Source organism: Protopterus annectens, chromosome 10.part0 (assembly GCF_019279795.1).
Source record: "Protopterus annectens isolate FY-2018-M chromosome 10.part0, PAN1.0, whole genome shotgun sequence".
In the NCBI taxonomy this organism is placed as follows: domain Eukaryota; kingdom Metazoa; phylum Chordata; order Ceratodontiformes; family Protopteridae; genus Protopterus; species Protopterus annectens.
The window spans coordinates 778,951,814-778,975,334 of record NC_056744.1 but is presented as its reverse complement, the minus strand read 5'-3'; the positions used below and the strand labels follow the sequence as shown (position 1 = coordinate 778,975,334).

Below are 23,521 nucleotides of genomic sequence, written 5' to 3'. Positions count from 1 at the left end.
TCTGAGGTATCTTCTGCAATTTGGTCGTATGGGGACGTGCAGGTATGCCTCCTTGAGATCTAGAGTTACCAGCCAACACTCCTTGCCCAGCATGGGAAGAAGTTGCTGTAGGGTCAGCATTTTGAATTTTGGGACAATGATGTATGTGTTTAAGACGGACAGGTCGAGAATAGGTCTCCAACTTTTCTCTTTTCTTGGTACTAGGAAGAGTCTGGAGTAGAATCCTTTGCCCTGTTCTGTTATTGGTACTCTTTCCACAGCTCTCATCTTTGTTAATTGAGCTATCTGCTTTAGAGCTTCTGTTTTTTTGATTTGGAGGTAGGTTTGGCATTCCTCTTTTTACTGGTAAGGTGTGGAAGTGGAACCTGTAGCCTTGGTCTATGGTTTGCAAAATCCACTTGTCTTTTGTGATATAGTGCCAATTTTTCGAAAATAAGGCTAACTTTCCGCCTAAAGGTGCTGATATTTGCTCCCTGGTAGGCGGTGTCAGAGCCAAGTCACTGTGTTTGTCCTGTTGCAGTGGCAGTGGTTGTGTCTGTGCCTTGGTTATTGCCTTGCCACTGTCGTCCTCTGTAGGCACCTCCTCTGGATTGATTTCTGCCTCTAGAGCGTCTATTCCTGCCTCTTTGAGATTTTGAGGAGTCTGGAAAGGACCAGCAGGCCAGTTCCTGCTAAACCTTGGGGCTGAACCTGTAAGAAATCCTTAACTGTTTGTACAGATTTTGCCTTCTCTTCCATTTTCTTCATTACTTGCTGAGCAGGTGTACCAAATAAACTGGCCTTATCCATAGGAGCATCTAACAGCTTTGCTTTAACATGATCCGGCAAGACCTGTTCTTTCAACCATGCATGCCTTCTTATCACTGTGCCAGTCATGGCTGATCTAAATGAAGCCTCCAGTGCATCATAGCCACATTTTAAAGAATGGTTACTAACCTGCTGAATGTTATTCACCATTTCTAAAACATATTTCTTATCTAAGGAGTCATCAGAGGACAGCTTCTTAGTTAACTGATCAAGCATAAACTCTTGGTATTGGATCATATGAAACTGACAGTTTAGAGCTCTAGCTGAGAGAGTAGCAGAGGTGTAAACTTTTTTCCCCCATCTCTCTAATGACCTGGATTCCCTTTCAGAAGGAATAGGGTTTTTGGTGAAGTCGAGGCCACTGCCTTAGGCCCCTGGGATATAGTCTCAGGATCTGCAAGTGGGGCCTTGTATAGGTGGTGATGAGTGTCTGGCACCCTGTAAAATCTATCTGGTTTGGTAGGGGCTGGAGGTAAAGTATCAGGAGCAGTGCAAACATCATTAAATGCATCATCCACAACAGGCAGTACTGGAGGTATAGCTAAGGGCCTATGCTGTGGTAAGTGCAGAAAAGTCCTAAGCCTTTTTCTTGAATCTGAGAAATCTTGTCCCTGCCATTGGAATTGTTCTCTCATGGCATGTAAGGTTTCGCCAAAGGAAAATTCCTCTGGTGGGGAGGCAGATGGAATGGATTCTTCAGCATCGGAATCTTCATAAGTAGAAAAAGGAGCCTCTGGCTGTTCTGTAATGTCTGAGTCATCCGAAGAATCATCAGAGGACACTGGCTCGGGGGGCTCTGCTCTAGGTCTCTTTTCTGGGGGCTGAGAGGCCCTGTCTGGGTGAGATTGGGATCCTCTAATTAAGGATATTAAATCCTCTGCCAGAGTAAGCATTTGTGAACTAGAAGAGGGCCTGTGTGAGGGGGGCTTAACAGGCACTGATTTAACAGTTTTGGCTGCTTTAGCCCTGGCAAAGGCCTTAATAGACATGGCTGCAGGAGGCCTAGCAGCACCACGTGCTGGGGTAGAGACATCCAAAGGGATGGTGTCTGATAAATCACTAGGAACCACAGTAGGAGGCAAAACTTCAGAGGCCGATTCGACTAAGGTAGCAGGAGCCTCAGTAGTAGTCATGGATTCGGCTGAAGGTTGACCGGTTTTCTCGGTTTCGGCCGAAACCGAGACACTTGCGGCTTGCTTAACCGTGGTTTCGGCCGAAACCGCGGACCGCGAGTGTCGGTCTTTTTCTTTGCGTTTTTTTAACAATTTGGGTAGTCAGAGGATCCGACGGCATAATGTACGCAAAATCTGAGCCGAAAAACTGTTCAGCAAACTCCGACCGACGCCTAAGCGTTCGTCAGTTGAAGGAAGCACAGGCTGAACAGGCTGCTACGTCGTGGTCTGGGCCTAAGCAAGGCAGGCAGTAAGAGTGGAAATCTTTATGAGGTATTGGTTTCCCACAAGTTAAACAGTTATTGACTTTTTCTGACATCGGCTGAGGCAAGAAAGAGTCCCCAACGGGGTACTTAGCTTTTTAGAAGTCTTCGAAGAAGTATTCGGTAGTAGTAATCTCTGGATCTGACCGACCGGCACTTGCGAACAGCTTCTGCTTGAGCCACGCGGCAAGAAAGACTGAGGAAAATGGCGTCGGCTGATGCCTTTATACCCGAAGACCAGCAGAGATGACGTCGGGTGAAGTGCGACATCAGCCGAAGCCGGACCCAGACTTTGGAATCCGGCCGACCGAAGGGCTGCCTGACGACAGGACAACCCATTTGTTATGACTGCAGATGCATCCTTGAAGGACATCCCACATGTTATGACTGCAGTTGCATTCTTGAAGGACATCATTTGATTCTGGCAGCAGATTGATGTCCGGGACAGGTGATCTGACTGGCTGCAAAAAAGTTCTAAGGATGGTAAGCGCATTTGTCATTTTTATGGCCTACGTCCAATAGCAGGCTTATGTGAAACGTACCATGTACCTATCAGTAGTAAAAGACTTTGGTATACTGGTCAATGTCAGGTCACCTGGGCAGGCAACTCAGTCAGGTAAAGAATACTGCAACAGATAGAGAAGCACATCTGCTATGCGGGGACCTCCGGCCAAGTAAACAGACGAATACTTCAGTGAATAGTTCTCAAAACATTTTACCTTATCAGGTCGCCCACGACTGGGTCTTACAGCTCCACCACCTCCTCCTCCTCCTCCTCCTCCTCCACCACCTCCTCCTCCTCCTCCACCTCCTCCACCTCCACCACCACCACCACGGCCACGACCCCCTCTTCCTCCTCTGCCACCACGTCCTGGTCGTCCAAGGTCTCCAAAATTGATCTCAAGCTGAGAAGTGATGTCATTTGCGGGCTTTCGAACATGGTGGTCAGCAAATCCATCATCTGCATGTACCTGAAATACAAATCTTGTTTTAAGCTCAGATTCACTGCAGTCAACAAATAAAGCATAAACATTCTACTGGATGTCTGCAATTAGGGTCAAAATGCACTAATCACGTGTTCATATGGTAAGGACAAGTCTACAGTCTAAGCTTAGTCTACCCATCAACCACCTCCTGCTGAACACTAATGGAGGACTCCATATAAACTCAGGATGACTATTACCATCTGAAAATGTCTATTTTAACTCCAGGTACGTAAATATATCAAAAAGTACAGTTTTGTACCTACCATAAATGTAGATGTTCGAGTGCAAATACAGCTGCAGTCATAACAGATGGGTTCTCCTGCCGTCAGGCAGACCCTCGGTCGGCCGAATTCCAAAGTCTAGGTCCGTCGTCGCTTCTTCCCTGACATCAGTGCGACAGGGGTATAAAGGAACCAGCCGATGCCATTTTCTTCAGTTTTTCTTGCCCCAGATGCCAGGTGCCCCCAGAAGGAAGGCAATATTTAAAATTAGGCAATAATGCAATGCAATATAATCAAAAAACAGTAGTTGCAAGCAAATACACCATAAAAGAATACCCCTAGAGGGGAAGGAGGGAGGGAAACCTGGACTGCAGCTGTATTAGCACTCGAACATCTACATTTATGGTAGGTACAAAACTGTACTATGTTCATCGTGCATACAGCTGCAGTCATAACAGATGGGTAGAATCCCAAAGCTAAGAAAGGGGTGGTAGGCACTAGGTGTAACTAGGAGGAGCCAAAATGCCATGCAAGACTGCAGTGGCAAAGCCTGCTCTAGATTTGGAGTATAATGGTAGGTAGTAGTGCTTGGAGAAGGTATGCACAGAACTCCAAGTGGCTGCTTCCAAAATATCCTTGGTAGGAACTCCTCTGAGGAAGGCTGCAGAGGTGGCAGTGGCCCTGGTGGAATGAGTTCTAATGCCTGTAGGCACAGTTTTGCCATGAAAGGAATAGCAAAAGCGTATGCAGTGGGCTAACCATTTTGAAATTGTCTGTTTGGAAATTGGCTTTCCTTGAGCTCCTACTGCATAGGCCACAAAGAGCTGTTCTGATTTTCTGAAAGGTTTTGTTCTGTCCAAATAATAACGCAGTTGTCTGTGGATGTCCAAGGAATGTAGTAATCTTTCCCCTTTGTTTTGAGGATTAGGATAAAAAGTAGGTAAATGTATGGCCTGATTTAAAGCTACCCTGGATACCACTTTAGGCATAAAGGATGGGTTGGTTCGTAAGGAAAAGTACAGTTTTGTACCTACCATAAATGTAGATGTCCGATAGGTATGCATCTGCAGTCATAACATATGGGTTGTCCTGCCTCAGGCAGCCCTTCGGTCGGCCCGATTCCAAAGTCTGGGTCCGGCCTCGGCTGATGTCGCACTTCACCCGACGTCATAGCTCCTGGGGTATAAAGGCATCAGCCGACACCATTTTCCTCAGTGTTTCTTGCCCCAGATGCCAGGTGCCCTCAAGGAAGGCTAAATTTGTATAAAAGTAGAAAATTCCAAACAGTAGAAATCAAAAAGTATATATACATATATACATACAAACAAATACACCATAATAGATTCCCCCAGCTAGCTAAGAGAGGGGTAAGTACCCTAGGAATACCACAGAGGGGAAGGAGGGTGGGTAATCCTGACTGCAGATGCATACCTATCGGACATCTACATTTATGGTAGGTACAAAACTGTACTATGTCCTTCAAGGATGCATCTGCAGTCATAACATATGGGTAGAATACCATAGCCAAACTGGGGAGGAGGCACTAAGATAATGATGGTGTAGTTAAGATCCCTTGTAAAACTGCAGTTGCAAAACCTGCTCGGGATCTGGAGTATAAAGGAAGATTGTAATGCTTGGCAAATGTAAGCACGGAGCTCCAAGTAGCAGCTTCTAAAATGTCTTTGGTAGCCACTCCTCGTAGGAAAGCTGTAGTGGTGGCTGTAGCTCTTGTGGAGTGAGGCCTGATATTTTCAGGAGTTGTCTTTCCATGAAATGAGTAGCAGAATCGAATGCAATTTCCTATCCATTTTGAGATTGTCTGTTTTGAAATCGCTTTTCCTTGCACTCCTGTTGCATATGGTACCAGAAGCTGGTCAGTTTTTCTGCTGGCCTTAGTTCTGTCCAGATAGTAGTGCAGTTGTCTGTGTACATCCAAGGTGTGTAGTAGTTTCCCCCCCCTGTTCTGTGGGTTAGGGAAGAATGTAGGTAAATGAATAGCTTGGTTCAAGGATACCCTGGATACCACCTTTGGCAAAAAAGTAGGATTGGTTCTCAGAGACACTCTATCCTGGTGAAAGATAAGGAAAGGCTGCACTGCCATTAATGCCTGTAACTCGGATACCCTTCTTGCTGAAGTGATTGCTAGCAGGAAGGCAGTTTTCCAAGATAAGAACTGTAAGTCTGCTGTTGCTGCTGGTTCAAAAGGGGGAAGTGTTAATTTTTCTAGCACAAAATTGAGATCCCATGCAGGCAGAGGTGGTTTCCTTGGAGGTTTTACATTTTTGATCCCTCTCAAAAATTGCCTGAGGAGAGGATGAGAGAAGACAGGAGAATTCATGTTGTACTCTGCTGAAATTGCTGATGCATGAATCTTAATGGAAGAATAGGACAAGCCATTGTGGAACAGTTCTGCTAAGTATTCTAGGATGTGTGCTAGGTTTGCCAGTGTGACATTTGTTCCCTTTGCTGCACTCCAAATGAGGAATCTCTTAAATTGGCTAAATATGTTTTCCTTGTGGAGGGTCTGCGAGCCTCCAGGATAATGTCCTTAACCCTCTGAGATAAAACAGGTTGGTTTTGTTTTATGCAATTTTCCAAGCAGTTAGCTGCAGCGTTTTTAAGTTTGGATGCAGGGTCTTGTAGTTGTTCTGCGTTAGAAGTAAGGGACATAGAGGTAGAGGCCATGAGTTCGTCCGAGACATGCTTCTCAGTAGCGGGTACCAATGCTGCCTTGGCCAGTCTGGAGCTATCAGAATTACCTTTGGCTGTTCCTCTCTGATCTTCAGTAGAACTTTGTACATCAATGGGAGAGGTAGAAAGGCATATACTGTCAGGGCCTTCCAGCTGAAAGAAAGGGAGTCCACCCTCCAGGCTTGTGCGTGGTATACTCTTGAGCAGAATTTCTTCAGTTGGTGGTTGAGTGGGGAGGCGAACAGGTCTATCTCTGGCATTCCCCATTTCTTTATGGTTTTGAAGATGTCTGGATGCAGCATCCATTCGTGAGCATCCGTGGTAGTTCTGCTTAAGCTGTCTGCTAGTGAATTCTCTTTTCCTGGTATGAATCTGGCCTGCAGTTGGATGTTGAGATTCAGGGCTAAGTTCCACAGGTCCATTGCCATCCAGCCTAGAGGGTATGAATGTGTGCCTCCCTGTTTGTTGATGTACCACATGACTGTGGTATTGTCCGTCCTTATCAGCAGGTGTCCTTGCTGGAGGAATGATTTGAATGCCTCGATTGCATGCTTCACTGCCAGCATCTCCTTTAGATTTATGTGTAGATTCAGCTGGTCTTGGGACCATAGGCCTTGGATACACTTGTCTTCCATGTGTGCCCCCCAGCCTAGGTCTGAGGCGTCCGTGGTGATGGTCTGTCTTGGATGTGGTTTGTGAAAAGGCAATCCTCTGTTGATCTGGCAGGCCCGAGCCCACCACAGGAATTCTTTTTTCAGGCATGGAATGATTGGTATCAGGGCTTCTAGACTGTGTCTGTGTTGAGACCATACATTCCTTAGGTACCATTGTAATTTTCTCATATGTAGCCTGGCATGTGGGATCAAGATTATGCAGGATGCCATGTAACCCAGGGCCTGCAGGACTTTCCTTGCAGTAAGCTGAGTTTGTCTTGTTAATGCCATGAAGTAGACTGGTAGTTGCTTTTGTTTTTCTTCTGTGAGAAAAGCCATCTGAGTTATTGTGTCCAGTTCTGCACCCAAAAATGTTATCCTTTGGGATGGCACTAGTCTTGACTTTTGTATGTTGACTGTGTATCCCAAGGCTTGCAGCAGTTGTATGACATAGGCCAAATCCTTTATTATTTTTGTCTTGTTGTCCGCTAGTATTAGGCAGTCGTCCAGGTATGGGTAGATTTGAATTCCCTGAAGCCTGCAATGTGCAATTACTGATGCCAGGCATTTTGTGAATACTCTGGACGCAGTAGATAAGCCAAAGGGCAATGCTGAGAATTGATAATGCTCTGATCCTGCAAGAAATCTGAGGTGTCTTCTGCAATCTGGTCGTATAGGGACGTGCAGGTATGCCTCCTTGAGATCTAGAGTCACCAGCCAAGACTCCTTGCCCAACATGGGAAGAAGTTGCTGCAGGGTCAGCATCTTGAATTTTGGAACAATGAGATAGGTGTTCAGTGCGGACAAGTCGAGAATAGGCCTCCATTGATTTTCTTTTCTTGGTACAAGGAATAGTCTGGAGTAAAATCCTTGGCCTTGTTCCATAGATGGTACCTTTTCTATTGCTCTCATCCTTAGTAAGCTGATAATTTGTTTTAGGGCCTCTGATTTCTGGCTTGGTGGAAGGTTTGGCATTCCTCTCTTTTTTGGTAGAGTGTGGAAGTGAAACCTGTAGCCTTTGTCTAATGTTTGCAAAGTCCATTTGTCTCCTGTAATGCAATGCCAGTTTTTTGAAAATAAAGCTAGCTTTCCGCCCAAGGGTGCTTCCAGTTGTTCCCTGGTAGGCGGAATCAGGGCCAAGTCATTGTGTCTGTCCTGTGGAAGTGGTTGCAGTCGCAGCTGTGGCGGCACTTCTCTGGTTGGCAGGTTGCCACTGACGACCCCTGTAGGCACTCCTTGATTGACCTCTGCCTCTTGGGCGTCTATTTCTGCCTCTCTGTGCTCTGGAGGTGTCTGGAAAGGACCAATTCTTTGAAGGCCAATTTCTGCTGAACCTCGGAGGTTGGACCTGCAGAAAATCCTTGACTGTTTGGACAGATTTTGCTTTTTCTTCCACTTTCTTTAGAACCTCCTGTGCGGGGGGAGCCAAATAAACTTTGTTTCTCCATAGGGGCATCTAGGAGTTTAGACTTAACATGGTCTGGCAAGGATTGTTCTTTTAGCCAGGCATGCCTTCGAATCACTGCTCCAGTCATAGCTGATCTAAATGAAGCCTCCAGTGCATCATAGCCACATTTTAAGAAATGATTACTGACCTGCTGAGAGTTGTGTACCAAATCCTGAAGGGACTTACGGTCTAAAGGTTCAGGAGAGGACAGCTTTTTATTCAGCTGATCTAACAAAAATTCCTGGTACTGTATCATGTGAAATTGACAGTTTAAAGCCCTGGCAGAAAGAGTAGCAGATGTATAAACCTTTTTACCCCATCTCTCTAATGCTCTTGATTCTCTTTCAGAGGGTAGGGTTTTTTTTGGCAGAGGCAGCTGCAACACCTTCAGGGCCCTGAGAAATGGTTTCTGGGTCTGCAGCATGGGCCTTATAAAAGTGGAAGTGAGAATCTGGGACCCTGTAGTATCCGTCAGGTTTGGCAGGGGCCGGGGGAAGAGAATCAGGGGCAGTACTGGCATCATTGTATGCATCATCAACAACTGATAGTAAAGGTAATATGGCTAAAGGCCTATGCTGAGGTAAGTGTAAAAAAAGTCCTTAGCCTTTTCCTAGAATCAGAGAAATCCTGACCCTGCCATTGGAAGTGTTCCCTCATTGAGTGTAGAGTTTCCCCAAATGAAAATTCTTCTGGAGGGGAGGCAGAAGGAATGGAGTCTTCTGCATCAGAATCCTCATAAGGTGAGTATGGTCCTTCCTGATGGTCAGATAAATCTGAACCATCCGAGGAATAGTCAGAAGAGAGAGGTTCAGGGGGTTCAGTCCTAGGCCTCTTATCAGGAGGGGGTTGTGAGGCCCTGTCTGGGTGAGGTTGGGATCCCCTGATCAGAGAAATAAGGTCCTCAGCAAGGCTGAGAATCTGAGAACTTGAGGTAGGTCTGTGAGACGGAGCTTTTGTAGGTAAGGCCTTGGAAAGTTTAGCTGCTTTAGCCCTGGAGAAGGCCTTGATAGACATAGAAGCGGGGGGTCTAGCTGCCCCACGTGCAGGAGTAGAGATGTCCAACGGAATGGTGTCGGACAAATCCTGTGTGCCTGCTTCTTCAGTAAGAATTTCTGTAGCCGACTCAGCCGGGGCCTGTGTGGCCTCGGTTGTCGGAGGCATGCTTTGGGCCGAAGGGAGAACTGAGGTCTCGGTCTCAGCCGAAACAGAGACACTCGCAGTAGGCCTAATCGTGGTTTCAGCCGAAACCGCGGGCAGCGAGTGTCGGTCCTTTTCCTTGCGTTTTTTTAGCTAAATGTGTAGTCTGAGTCTCCAACGGCATTTGATATGCAAAAGCGGAGGCAAAAAACTCTTCAGCAAACTCCGACCGACGTCTAAGTGTCCGTCGGTTGAAGGAAGCACAGGCTAAACAAGCTGATACGTCGTGGTCTGGGCCTAAGCAAGGAAGGCAGTAAGAGTGGAAATCCTTATGAGGTATTTGTTTCCCACAAGTTAAACAATTATTTACTTTGACATCGGCTGAGGCAAGAAAGAGTCCCCAACGGGGTACTTAGCTTTTTTAGAAGTCTTTGGTAGCTGAAATCTCTGGATCTGACCGACCGGCACTTGCGAACAGCTTCTGCTTCGGGCACCGCGCGGCAAGAAAGACTGGGGAAAATGGCGTTGGCTGATGCCTTTATACCTCAGGAGCTATGACGTCGGGTGAAGTGCGACATCAGCTGAGGCCGGACCCAGACTTTGGAATCGGGCCAACCGAAGGGCTGCCTGAGGCAGGACAACCCATATGTTATGACTGCAGATGCATCCTTGAAGGACATCTCTGTCCTGATGGAAGATGATAAAAGGCTGGACAGCCATGAGAGCCTGTAATTCTGAAACTCTACGAGCTGAGGTGATAGCCAGAAGGAAAGCTGTTTTCCAGGACAAATATTGCAAATCTGATGAAGCAGCTGGCTCAAAAGGAGGCAGGGTCAGTTTTTCCAAAATGAAATTAAGATCCCAAGCAGGTATTGGTCGTTTCCTTGGAGGTCTTAAATTCTTAGCCCCTGTGAGAAACTGTCTTAAGAGAGGGTGAGAGAATAAAGGTGGATCAGTGTTGTATTCTGCAGAACTGGCTGAGGCATGGATTTTGATGGAGGAGAAAGAAAGTCCACTGCTTAGCAGTTCAGTCAAATATTGTAGTATTTGAGGTAAATTCAGTTTTCCAGGGTCCTGGCCCTTTTTCTCATTCCAGGCACAAAAAATTTCCATTTTGCGGAGTAAGCTTTTCTAGCTGATGGCCTTCTGGCCTCCAAAATGACATCCTGCACCTCCTTGGAGAGTAGGGCCTGCTGTGATGCTAAGGAATCTTCCATGCGGCTAGAATGAGTGTTTTTAGCTGACTGTGAAGAGTTTTGAAGCTGTGTTGAGTCAGAAGAAGAGGCATTAGAGGCAGGGTCCATGGTGGGGAATGCGTCAGGCTCCTCAGGAGTGGGTACCAGTGTTGCCTTGGCCAGTCCGGAGCAATGAGGATCATCTTTGGTCTGTCTGCTCTGGTCTTCAATAGAACTTTGGGCAGCAGAGGAAGAGGTGGGAAGGCATAAACTGTCATTGATGTCCAGCTGAAAGAGAGAGCGTCCACTCTCCAGGCCTTTGGATGGAAGATCCTTGAGCAGAATTTTGTCAATTGATGATTTTTGTGGGAGGCAAATAGATCTATGTCTGGCCTTCCCCATTCTTGGATTATTTCTGCAAAAACTTTTGGATGCAACTTCCATTCGTGTGGATCTGTCATATTCCTGCTTAGGTTGTCTGCCAGCATGTTTTCCTTGCCTGGCAAGTACTGTGCTTGTAGTTCCATTTGTAAGTCCATGGCCATGTTCCAAAGTGACATGGCCAGTCTGCATAGGGGGTAAGAATGTGTTCCTCCCTGCTTATGTACCACATAACTGTGGTGTTATCCGTTCTTATCAATAGTTGACGTGGTTGTAGAAAGTTCTTGAAAGCTATAATAGCATTTATTACTGCTAGCATTTCTTTTTGATTGATGTGAAGGTGCTTTTCTTTTTGGGACCATTCGCCCTGAATGCACCGATCTGTCATGTGCGCCCCCCAGGCATAGTCCGAGGCATCTGTTGTGATGACTTGATTTGCTTGAGGCTTGCTGAAAAGAAGACCTGTGTTTGTTTGACATGCTTGAGCCCACCACAGAAATTCCTTTTGTAGACATGGAATTAGTGGTATTATTGTTTCCAAACTGTGGCTGTGTTGAGACCATGCGTTTTTCAGGTACCATTGTAGTTTCCTCATATGCAGCTTTGCACATGGGATTAGTAAGATGCAAGATGCCATGAATCCCAGAGCCTGCAAGACTTTCCTTGCAGTAAGCCTGGTGCAATTTGCTAATGTTCTGAAGTATTGAATTAGTTGCCCCTGCTTCTCTGGCGTGAGGTAGGCCATCTGGGTGTTTGTGTCCAAGTTGGCACCCAGGAAAATTATCTTCCGAGAGGGTATTAGCCTTAATTTCTTTTTGTTGACTGTGTATCCCAGAGAGTTCAATAACATTATTACATAAGCCAGATGTTTCAGAAGAATGTGTTTGCTGTCCGCTTGGATCAGGCAGTCGTCCAAATAGGGATATATTTGTATCACTTGAAGTCTGCAGTAGGCAATTACTGATGCCAGACATTTCGTGAATACTCTGGGCGCAGTAGATAAGCCAAAGGGCAATGCAGAGAATTGATAATGAGTTGAACCTGCAAGAAATCTGAGGTATCTTCTGCAATTTTGTCTGACTGGGACATGCAGGTATGCCTCCTTGAGTTCCAATGTTACCAGCCAAGACTCCTTGCCCAGCATGGGAAGAAGCTGCTGTAGAGTGAGCATCTTGAATTTTGGTACGAGTATAAATGTGTTTAGGATGGATAGATCCAAAATAGGTCTCCAATCTTTTCCCTTCCTTGGCACCAGAAATAGCCTGGAATAAAACCCTTGACCTTGTTCGTGCGTAGGTACCTCTTGAACAGCTTTCATGTTTATGAGATCTGTAATTTGCCTTTGTGCCTCTGCCCTTTGATTGTGTGGCAGGTTGGCATGCCTCTCATTTTTGGAAGGGTGTGAAAATGGAATTTGTAGCCTCTGTTTATAATGTCCAGGATCCATTTGTCCTTTGTGACAATATGCCAATTTCTTGAAAATAATGCCAGCTTTCCTCCCAAGGGGGCTGCCATTTGAGACCTGGTTGGCATGCAAAGTGGAAAGTCATTGGGTTTGCTTTCTGATAGATTGCGAGTTGTCCTCACCACCTCTTTGTGAAGGAGCTTGCCATTGTCTGCCTCTATACGATCCTTGGGATTGTCCTCTGCCCCTCGGGCATCTGTATCTGCCTCTTTGGGGTCTGTCTGTGGCAGGAAAGGACCAGTTTTTGGAAGGCCAATTTCTACTAAAACGTGGGGGTTGAACCTGTAGGAATTCTTTCACAGTTTGCATTGATTTAGCCTTTTCCTCCATTTTCCTTAATACCTCCTCAGCATTAGCACCAAATAGTACATCCTTTTGAAGAGGAGCGTCAAGTAATTTAGCTTTGACATGATCAGGCAAGGCTTGTTCCTTGAGCCAGGCATGCCTACGTATGACTGATCCTGTAACAGCAGCTCTGCATGAGGCCTCTACACCATCAAAACCACATTGTAAGGTATGCTTACCCACTTGTTCTGCACTATGCATCAAATCCTGCAACTCCTTCAAGTCTGGTTGTTCAGGTTGTGACATTTTACTTTTCAATTGTGATAACAAAAACTGTTGGTATTTTAGCATATGAAACTGACAGTTTAAGGCCCTCATGCATAAGGTAGCCAAGGTATATACCTTTTTTCCCCACCTTTCTAAGGATCTGGAATCTCTCTCAGAAGGCAATGGATTTTTAGCAATGGAGGCCTTAACTCCCTTGGGGCCCTGTGAGATGGTTTCTGGGTCAGCAGCATGGCTCTTGTATAGAAATTGATGAGAGTCAGGGACCCTGTAGTACCCGTCAGGCTTAACTGGAGCTGGAGGTAGAGAGTCCGGGTTAAGGCAGGCCTCCGAATAAACATCATCTAGGATGTCCAAGACAGGAGGTATAGCCAGAGGCCTGTGCTGAGGAAGCAAGAGAAATTCCCTGAGCCTTTTCTAAGAATCAGAATAATCCTGGCCTTCCCAGTGGAAGTGTTCCCTTAAGGTATGCAACGTTTCCCCAATGAGTAATCCTCAGGGGGGGGGATACAGAAGGGATGGACTCCTCCGCATCAGAGTCTTCAAAAGGGGAGTAAGAATGTTCCTGATCATCAGAGTGCTCTGAAATAATGAAGCCCTGATCAGAGGAGGGGGAATCTTCCTCCACTCTAGGTCTTTTGTCTGGAGGGGACTGAGAACCTCTGATAAGAGTAATTAAATCCTCAGCCATTTTAAGCATCTGTTTCTTAGGCATGGGGCCTGGAGATGGGCCCTGAGTAGCTGGTCTCTTAGAGTGCATGGTTGCTTTAGACTTAGTGAAAGCCTTGATAGAGAAAGAAGAAGAAGGTCTGAAGACACCTTGAGTGGAGGTGGACCTGTCCATATTCTCCGTTTCAACGCCAACAGTGGCTTCAGTATCTATAGTCGGGGTGTGGGCCGAGGAGCCTGCGACCTCGGGTACAGGAGACACCGTCAAAGACAGGTCGTCGGTAGGCAGGGGCTGCGTAGGCGCCTCACTGAGAACCGGACCACGTGTAACTGGCTTTGGCGTGGTGTCAGTAGAGGTCGCGGACCTCGCGTGTCGGTCCTTGTCTTTTCGTTTTTTAGACAAAACCGGAGTCGGAGTATCCGACGACAGTATAGTTAAATACTTTTCCAAAATAATGCTGGGCGAACTCCGCCCAACGCTTAATAGTGCGTTTGTTGAATGTAGCACAAAAGCGGCAGGCCGAAACCTCGTGGTCTGGGCCTAAACAAGGTATACAGAGGGAATGGAAATCCTTATGCGGTATTTGCTTCCCACAAGAAATACAATTATTAACTTTGTCTGACATCGGTCTGAGGCAAGAAAAGGTTCCCCAACGGGGTACTTAGCTTTTAAGAAGACTTCGGTTTCCAAATTTTCGTAATCTCAGGAGCTGGCCGACCGGCACTTGCGAACTGCTTCTGCTTCGGGCACCGTGCGGCAAGAAAGACTGAAGAAAATGGCGTCGGCTGGTTCCTTTATACCCCTGTCGCACTGACATCAGGGAAGAAGCGACGACAACTGACGCCGGACCTAGACTTTGGAATTCGGCCGACCGAGGGTCTGCCTGACGGCGGGAGAACCCATCTGTTACGACTGCAGCTGTATGCACGATGAACATCAAATGAAAGGTCATTTAATTTTATGAAATGGCTAGGTAGGCTAGATAAGTCACTCCTCAGCTGCTGGAAAGAGTCAGATGGAAGTTAAGCTGCCAGACAAGTGCTCACAAGCAACACACACATGCACGTATTCCCTCAAAATTCAAAAGTAAATGCACAAACAGTAAACAAAAGTAAACGCACAAACAGTAAACAAATCCTGTCAGAACTCTTAACTCCCTTTCACAGGAATTGCACTGATACAAAATTAAAAACAATCAGGGAGTGTACTAAAGCATCAAAAGTACAGTTGTGTACACTTACCATAAATGTAGATGTTAAGAGTGTACTCACTGTTGCAGTCATCACACTTGGGTCATTTGCCTGCAGGTAGCCCTCAGTTGGCCCGAATACTAGAGTCTTAGGATTTCTGCGTCAGATGCTGTCGCTTCTTCCATGACATCAGGTCTTCAGGGGTATAAAACAGGCAGCCGACGTTATTTCATCATGTTTTCTTGCCTCAAATATCAGGAGCCCCCCAAATAGGAAGCTAGTATATAGTGGGGAACACCAACAGTAACAAGTAAATACCAATGCCATTAGGAATGGCCACAGAGAGGAGAGGTAGAAAGATATTGAAAGCCAGGGGGGCTGGAGGGAGGGAAATCAGGACTGCAACAGTGAATACACTCAAACATCTACATTTATGGTAAGTTTACACAACAGTACTACGTTCTGCGTGTTTCACTGTTGCAGTCATCACACTTGGGTTGATTCTCAAAGCTGAGGAAGGGTGGAGGTAGTCAAGAATTGTTAGGGCTGGCTAGTAGGCCTTGCAAGACTGCTGTAGCAAATCCAGCTCTGGATTTAGAAAAGATTGGTAAGTGGTAATGCTAGGTGAAGGTGTGTACAGAACTCCAGGTTGCAGGTTCCAGAATGTCCCTGGTAGGGACTTCCCCTGAGAAATGCTGCAGAGGTGGAAGTAGCCCTAGTGGAATGTGTTCTGATCCCCCGTGGGGTAGGTTTTCCATGGTGCTTGTAGCAGAAATGGATGCAGTGTGCTATCCATTTGGACATAGCTTGCTTTGAAATGGCCTCACCCTCTGCCCCTCCTAGCAAAGCTGACTAGGCAGCTGGTCATATTTTCTGAAAGGTTTAGTTCTGTCACGGTACAACCTTGAGCTGTCTGTGCACGGTAGAACCTTGAGCTGTCTGTGCTCGTCCAAGGAATGCAAGATCCCTTCTCCTTTATTCTGAGGGTTAGGGAACAAGGTTGGCAAATGGATGGATTGGTTTAGAGCCACACTAGGACACCACCTTCAGCATAAAGGATGGGTTATTCCTGAGGGAAACCTTGTCAGCATGGAAAATAATGAAGGGTTCCACAGCCATTAGTGCCTGTAACTCAGATACTCTTCTTGCTGACGTTATGGCTAAAAGCAAGGCTGTTTTCTAAGAGAGGAATTTTAACTCTGTTTTAGCTGCAGGTTCAAAAGGGGGAAGCTTAAGCTTTTCCAGTACAAAAGTTACGGTCCCAGGCAGGGGTGGGTGCTCTCCTAAAGGGGCTTAAGTTGTTAGCCCCTCTCAGGAACTGTTTGAGGAGAGGGTGAGAAAACAGAGGTGGCTCAGTATTATAATGAGCTGAGATGGCAGAGGCATGAATCTTAATGGAAGAGAAGGATAGGCCTCTGTGGAGTAGGTCTGCTAGGTAACCCAGGAGTAGAGGTGAGGAGGGCACTGCTGTTTCCTTCCCTTGAGACTGATTCCAAGAACAATATCTTTTCCACTTTTCAGCATAGGATTTCCTAGTACTAGGCCTTCTGGCTTCAAGAATGACATCATTCAAGGGATAAGCCAGGCTGCGATGTTTAGGGATTGCAATTGTGGATGCAAAATCTATCCCTCCTGCTGAGACAGCAGGGTAGGAGTCTGGTGAAGGTGCCAGGGTAGCACTATTGTCAGACTGTGCAAGAGTGAGTACCAGTGCTGGCGTGGCCAGTCTGGGGCAATAAGAATTGCCCTTGGCCTGTCCTGTTTTATCTTGAGTAGTACTTTTGAGAGGAGGGGCAGAGGGGGAAAAGGCATAAATTGAGAGGTTTTCCCATAGAAAGGATAGGGCATTTCACCTTCCAGGCCCTGCTTGTGACAGTTCCTGGTACAGAATTTGCTCAACTGGTGGTTCTTTGGAGCGGCAAATAGGTCCACCTCTGGTGTCCCTCCCCCACCTCTGTATCAGAAGGTTGAAGGTGTTGGGCTCCAATTTCCACTTGTGTGGGTCTAGGAGATTTCTGCTTAAGTCTGCCAGTGAATTTTGTTTGCCTGGCAGGAAATGAGCTTGTAGATGCACTTGGTTGCTCAAGGCTGTGTTCCACAGGGCCATGGCTAACCTGCAGAGTGGGTAAGAATGGGTTCCCACCTGCTTGTTTATGTACCATATAAAACTGTGGTGATGCCTGTTTTTCTAAGCAGTTGTCCTGGAAAGATTAGGTATTTGAAGGCTGCCAGAGCATTCTGTACAGCTAGCATCTCTTTTTGATTGATGTGCAGGAGAATCTGGGCTGGGCTCCAGTGGCCCTGAATGCGTTTGCCTGCTATGTGAGCCCCCCCATGCATAGTCTGATGCGTCTGCTGTCAGGGTTTGGGCGGCAAGGGGTTGAGTGAAGAGCAGTCGCTTGTTGTGGTTGCATGTCTCTGCCCACCAAAGGAACTCTGCCCTTAGACAAGATATGACTGGAAAGACTGTTTCCAGGCCCTCAGAATGCTGGCACCAAAAGACTTTTTAAGTACCACTGAAGTTTCTTCATATGCAGTCTTGCATATGGAATTAGTAGAATACATGAGACCATGAACCCTACAGCTTGCAGTATTTTTCTTGCAAATAGCTGGGTTCTGGTGGCCATTTGTTTGAAGTAGTTTGTCAGACCTGTTTTTCTGAAGTGAGAAATGCCATCTGAGAAGATGTGTCCAAGCTTGCTCCCAGGAATACAATCTTTTGACTGGGCACCAGTTGTGATTTCTTTTCATTGATGGTGCACCCCAATGAAGTGAAAAGGCTTTTTACAAATGCCACATGCTGAAGTAGCAATTCCTGACTGTCCGCCTGAATCAGGCAGTCGTCCAAGTATGGTAAAATTTGGATATTTCTCTGCCTGCAGTATGCAATGGCTGGAGCCAGGCACTTTGTGAATACTCTGGGCGCAGTAGATAAGCCAAAGGGAAGTGCAGAGAACTGATCGTGCATACAGCCTGCCCTGTAGCGTAGAAATTTCCTGCATGACTCCCTTATGGAGATGTGCAGATAAACGTCTTTTAAGTCTAGAGTGACTAACCAGGCATCCTTGGCTAGCATAGAGAGAAGCTGTTTCAGGGTAAGAATCCTGAATTTTGGGGCCACCAGAAAGGTGTTGAGAGTTGATAGATCCAGGATTAGGCGCCAAGAGCCCTCTTTTCTGGGTACCAGGAAAAGTCTGGAGTAGAAACCCTGGCCCCTTTGTTCTCCAGGAACAGGCTGAATAGCTCTAATACTAAGCAGGGAAGGTACTTGCTTTTGAGCCTCTGCCCACTGGTTTAGGCAGCGTATGGAAGTGGAATCTGTACCCCTGTGATACAATGTGTAGGACCCATCTGTCCTGAGTAATGGACATCCAGTTTTTTGCATGAAGGGCAAGTTTTCCTCCTAGGGACACAAGTAATTGGGCATGGCTGGGAGGGGATAATTGAAAAGTCATTGTGAACTTTTTCCATAAGGGGCGGCTTACCACTCCCTGTTTTTGAGGTGGGAGCACTCCACTGTTTAGACCTCTGCATACCTTGAGACTGTAGTCTGGGTGGCCCGTTTCCCCTGGGTTTGTCTGAGAAGGTCTGGAAGGGGCTGAAAAGGACCAGTTTTTAGAAGGCCAATGTTTACAAAATCTAGGCAGTTGAACTTGTAAGAATTCTTTAACAGTTTGCATAGATTTAGCTTTTTCTTCCATCTTTTTAAGAACCTCTTCTGCTTTGGTGCCAAATAAACAGTCCTTATTTAAAGGAGAGTCTAGTAATTTGGATTTGACGTGATATGGCAAGGTTTGTTCCTACAGCCAAGTATGCCTTCTCAGTACAGATCCAGTGACTGCAGCCCTGCAAGATGCTTCTAGGGCATCAAAGCCACACTGCAAAGCATGCTAACTAGGTTTGCAGAATGAATTAACTCTTAGAAATCTTTACTTTCTGCACAACCTGGAAGTAACACCATTTTTTGTTTAATTAGTTCCATAATATGTTGTTGGTACTTCAACATGTGAAACTGGCAATTCAATGCCCTGATGGCAAGAGTTGCAGAGGGTAGATACCTTCTTACCCAATCTGTCTAAAGCTCTGGAATCCCTGTCAGAAGGGGTAGGATTTTTGGCTGTAGTAGCCTTAATACCTTTAGGTCCCAGGGAAATGGTGTCTCGATCCGCAGTAGGATTCTTGAAGAGAAATTTGTGGGAATCAGGTACTCTGTAGTACCTGTCAGGTTTCCTAGGGGCCGGGGGTAAAGTATCTGGAGTAAGACTGGACTCCATAAAAACATCATCTACAACAACCAGGACAGGGGGTACAGCAAGAGGCTTGTGCTGAGGCAACTGTAAAAATTCTGAGTCTCCTTTTGGACTGAGGGTAGTCCTGGCATTCCCAGCAGAAATGCTCTCAAAGTATGCAAGGTTTCACTAAAAGAAAAATCCTCTGGAGGGGAGGCAGAGGGAATGGATTCCTCTGCATCTGAGTCCACATAGGTAGATAAGGGCATGTCCTGATGATCAGAAGAGTCAAGAGTCATCGGACTCCTGGTCTGTAGCGAATCAGAATGAAACTCAATTCTTTGTCTCTTAGCAGGAGAAGGATGGCTTCCCCTAATTACGGTAATAAGATCTTCAGCCATTCTAAGCATTTGGTTTTTTGGCATGGGAGCTTAAGCATGGGCTTTGGTCGTCAGTTTTCTAGGCATAGTGTGTACTCTGGGCCTCAGAAACTTAGCAGTTTTAAGTCATCAGTTTAATTCAAACATTGGTAGGTCGGAATACACCATCAGAAGCCGGTGCTTGCACAGCGGCTCCTGACCCATCCAAGGTGGAGACATCCACAGGTTCTGTAATCGAAGAAGCATCCGTGGCGTACTGGACTCCGAATGGGTCTCAGTAGAGGCCTACGAATCTGTAGAAGCGGGCATCAGGGGCTGTGATGGCACCTGAGTACCGGCGGACTGGCGACTAGCTTAACGGAAGCATCATCGTCAGTTTTGGACCTATACGGTCTCTGTCTTTATCTTTACGTTTTTTCGGAAGATCGGTAGTCGGATGGCTTACTGAACCCATTTCAGAATACGGAGAACTACAGCGAAGGAATTTAGCGACAAAGATAGCCCGATGACGCATGGTTCGGGCGTTAAGGCACAAAACCAACAGCAAGGGACATCGTGGTCTGGGCCTAAACAGGTGACACAGTAAGAATGAAAATCTCTGAGGTATTTGCTTTCCAAAGGCAAGGCAATTAACATTTTTGGACATCGGTTAGAGCAGGAAAAAAGGATCCCCAACGAGATACTTAAGAAGACTTCAGGATTACAAACTCGAAAATTAGAAGTTATGTACTCACCACAACGTTCCATCTGAGTAGGTAGTTCATTTGTCTGCAACCTGTGGGTTACGGATCCGAGCCGGCAACTTGTTTCAAGCTATTGGATCCGAGCTCCTAGCCCCTCCCTTCACCCATAATCCCCTGCTAACCCTCCATGACCTCAGATCGAGTTTGCCTCTCCATATATATCCGACAAAGGATATCTAAAAACTAATAGATCCAAAGAAGGTCAGGGGGAAGGAGGGGTGGATGGTTGCAGACAAATGAACTACCTACTCAGATGGAACGTTATGGTGAGTACACAACTTCTAAATCTGAAGTAGGAATGTTCATTTGTCTGCAACCTGTGGGACAGAGTCCCCAGCTACCTGCACCCTGGGTGGACATCATGGAAGGATATTACGAAGCACCGTGGAGCCAAAGGATGCTCTCCCTCTAGAAAGCAGGTCTAGCTTGTAGTGGTTGATAAAGGTATGAGATGAAGCCCAAGTGGCTGCAGAACAAATATCATCCAAGGGAACTCTAGACTTGAAAGCTGCAGAAGTAGAAATGGAGCGAGTGCAATGAGCACGAACTCCTTCTGGTGCGGGTCTACCAGAGGCTTGATAAGCTAGCAGGATACATTGGGAAATCCAGCGAGATAAAGATACTTTAGAGATAGCTTTCCCCAAATTAAATTTGGCAAAGGAAACGAACAGCTGGTCGGATTGCCTATGGCCAGCCGTCCTATGGGTATAAAAACGAAGCTGCCTATGAACATCCAATGAGTGCAGCTTGTATTCACCCTTATTTTGATATTTAGGGAAGAAAACTGGTAAATTTATGGATTGGTTTATGTTGGTTTCTGATGCTATCTTGGGAAGAAAGGAAGGATTGATCCTGAGGTACACTATCAGGATGAAAGATCAGGTACGGAGGTTTTACAGAAAGAGCCTGAAGTTCCGACACTCTTTTCGCAGAAGTAATGGCTACAACGAATGCCGTTTTCCATGACAAGAATTTGAGGTCCACTGTAGCAGCGGGTTCAAAGGGTGGAGCAGTCAAGGCTTGAAGAACTAAAGTAAGATCCCATGGGGTTACGGCTTCTTTTACAGGAGGTCTAAGTAAAAAGGTACCCTTGAGAAAGGTTTTACACAATTTGGCTGACATCAAGGGTCCTGTATCATGTCCCACATGATAATGAGAAATGGCTGCCAATTGCACTTTGACAGTTGAACAACTAGCACCTTCTTGAAAGAGTTCAGTTAGGAAATCTAAAATGGATGCGAGAGGAGCCGTAAAGGGATCTGGCTCTCGGCGCTCCAGATGGAAAACGTTTCCATTTGCTGTGATATACCTTCCTGGTGGAGGGCTTATGTGCTGCCACGAGGATGGCTTTGACTTGTGAAGAGATACCGAGTCCTAACTAGGAGTGGAACTGGAGCAACCAAGCTGTCAGTTTCAGATTGTCCAGGTTTGGAGTTGGCAAGTCCAATGGATGGGAGATGAGATCCGGGATGGGATCTAGAATCCAAGGGTGATTCACAAGGTGAGACCACAGGTAAGGGAACCAAATTTGTCGAGGCCAGAATGGGGCAATGAGAATCATTTTGCTCCCCAACCGCGAGGCTTTCTGTAACAGTTGTAACATCATTGGAAGAGGAGGATAGGCATAGAGTAGACCGGGTGGCCAAGCATGCACCAGAGCGTCTCTTGGAGATTCCCCTGGTGGGGGGATTAGAGCGAAGAAATTGTCGCATTTGGCGTTTGATGGAGATGCAAAAAGATCGCAGCAGGGTTGCCTCCATGTTGCGAATATCTGCTTCGCTACTAGAGGATTGAGAGACCACTCGTAGGGGGTAAGAAGGGTGCGGCTGAGCTTGTCCGCTAGGATGTTGGTCCTCCCCGGAATGTGCGTTGCAATGGGATGGTGGAGAGGGAGTGATAGGAAGGACCATTGCACTAACAGAGTCCATTGTAGGACTCCCATGTTCAAACGGGCGCATGGAAGGAGTGTAATCGCTGCTGCCATGGAGCCTAGTGCCCTCAGGATCAATTCTGCTGGTGAAGCCTCTGAAAGAAGGATAGCCCGCACATGGAGTTGAAGATTTCTGATTCTCTCTGCAGTTAGGAAGGCTCGCAGATCTCTGGTGTTTATTCTGGCACCTATAAATTCTATGATCTGTGTTGGAGCCAGTAGGGATTTGCTGACATTGATAGTAATGCCTAGTTGTGGGGCTAGATGGAGAAAGAAGTCTCTGGCTGTGCAAAGTAGATGCCTTGTTGGTGCTGTCAGGAGCCAGTCGTCCAGGTATGGGAAGACCTGAATTCCCTGGAGTCTCAGGTGGGCCGCAATCACTGCTAACACTTTGGTGAACACCCGGGGGGCTGTGGTGAGGCCAAAGGGAAGGACCCTGAACTGGTAGTGACTGGCTCCCAGCCGGAAGCGAAGGAACCTCCTGGATCGTTTGTCCATTGAGATGTGGTAATACGCATCCTTGAGGTCTATAGAGCACATCCAATCGTTCTCCCTCAGAAGGGGGAAAATAGATTGAAGAATGACCATTCGGAATTTTTCCTTGGTTACTGACAGGTTCAAGCGGGAAAGGTCTAGGATGGGTCTCAGATCCCCCGTCTTTTTTGGCACCAAAAAGAACCTGGAGTAGAACCCTAATCCGAGCTGGTCTTGGGGGACGGGCTGGATGGCTCTTTTTCTTAGCAGCTGCTGTATTTCTGCGGCTTCCCTGTGATCGGGTGGTACATCGGGGAGGTTCTTGGATTGGAGGACATGGAGAATTGGTATCTTGTACCCTCTGGATATGATGTGAAGCACCCAGCGGTCTGTTGTGATGGACTCCCATGCCGCTAGATGATTCGAAAAACGCCCCCCCCCGACTGCCTCCAGAGTGGAGCAGCCAGGCAACCCCTCAGGGTTGCTGCGCGGGCCGTTCAGAGAAAGGTTCTCTGGACCCAAAATTTCTCGGAACCCCTCGGCCCCCAGGGCGACGTCCTCCCTGTCCACCTCTGCCACGGTAGGACTGGTTGTCCGGAGCTAGTTGGGAATGTTGTGATTTTCGGAACCACATCTTCTTCTGACCCTTTTGGTTCCTTGAAAAGGACCGCTGGGGAGCAGAGAAGTGGACTCCAATGGCAGACAACGTCTTCCTATCCTTCTCGCTCTGGACAAGCGTCTCACGAACTGTTTTGCCAAAAAGGGCAGAACCATCAAAGGGGGCGTTCGCGAAGGACGTTTTAAAGGGCTCCGTAAAGTCGCAATGACGGAGCCAGGCCTGACGTCTCATAAATAGGCCTGCTCCGCTGGCCCTAGCGGCTCCCTCTGTGGCGTGGGGCAATAGCCGCATAGAGGTGTTAGAAATAGATCTTAGAGT

General features: G+C 46.8%; 1 protein-coding gene across 4 annotated transcripts in view; it reads right to left on the bottom strand.

The window, feature by feature from the left end:
- SERBP1 (SERPINE1 mRNA binding protein 1) overlaps window positions 1-23,521 on the bottom strand; it is a 1,097,797-nt gene that overhangs the window by 82,153 nt on the left and 992,123 nt on the right. For all 4 annotated transcript variants that reach the window (XM_044085594.1, XM_044085595.1, XM_044085596.1 and 1 more), the window contains exon 7: window positions 2,962-3,213. In XM_044085594.1, coding sequence (XP_043941529.1) covers window positions 2,962-3,213 — 252 coding nt within the window. The remainder of the gene's footprint in view (window positions 1-2,961; window positions 3,214-23,521) is intronic.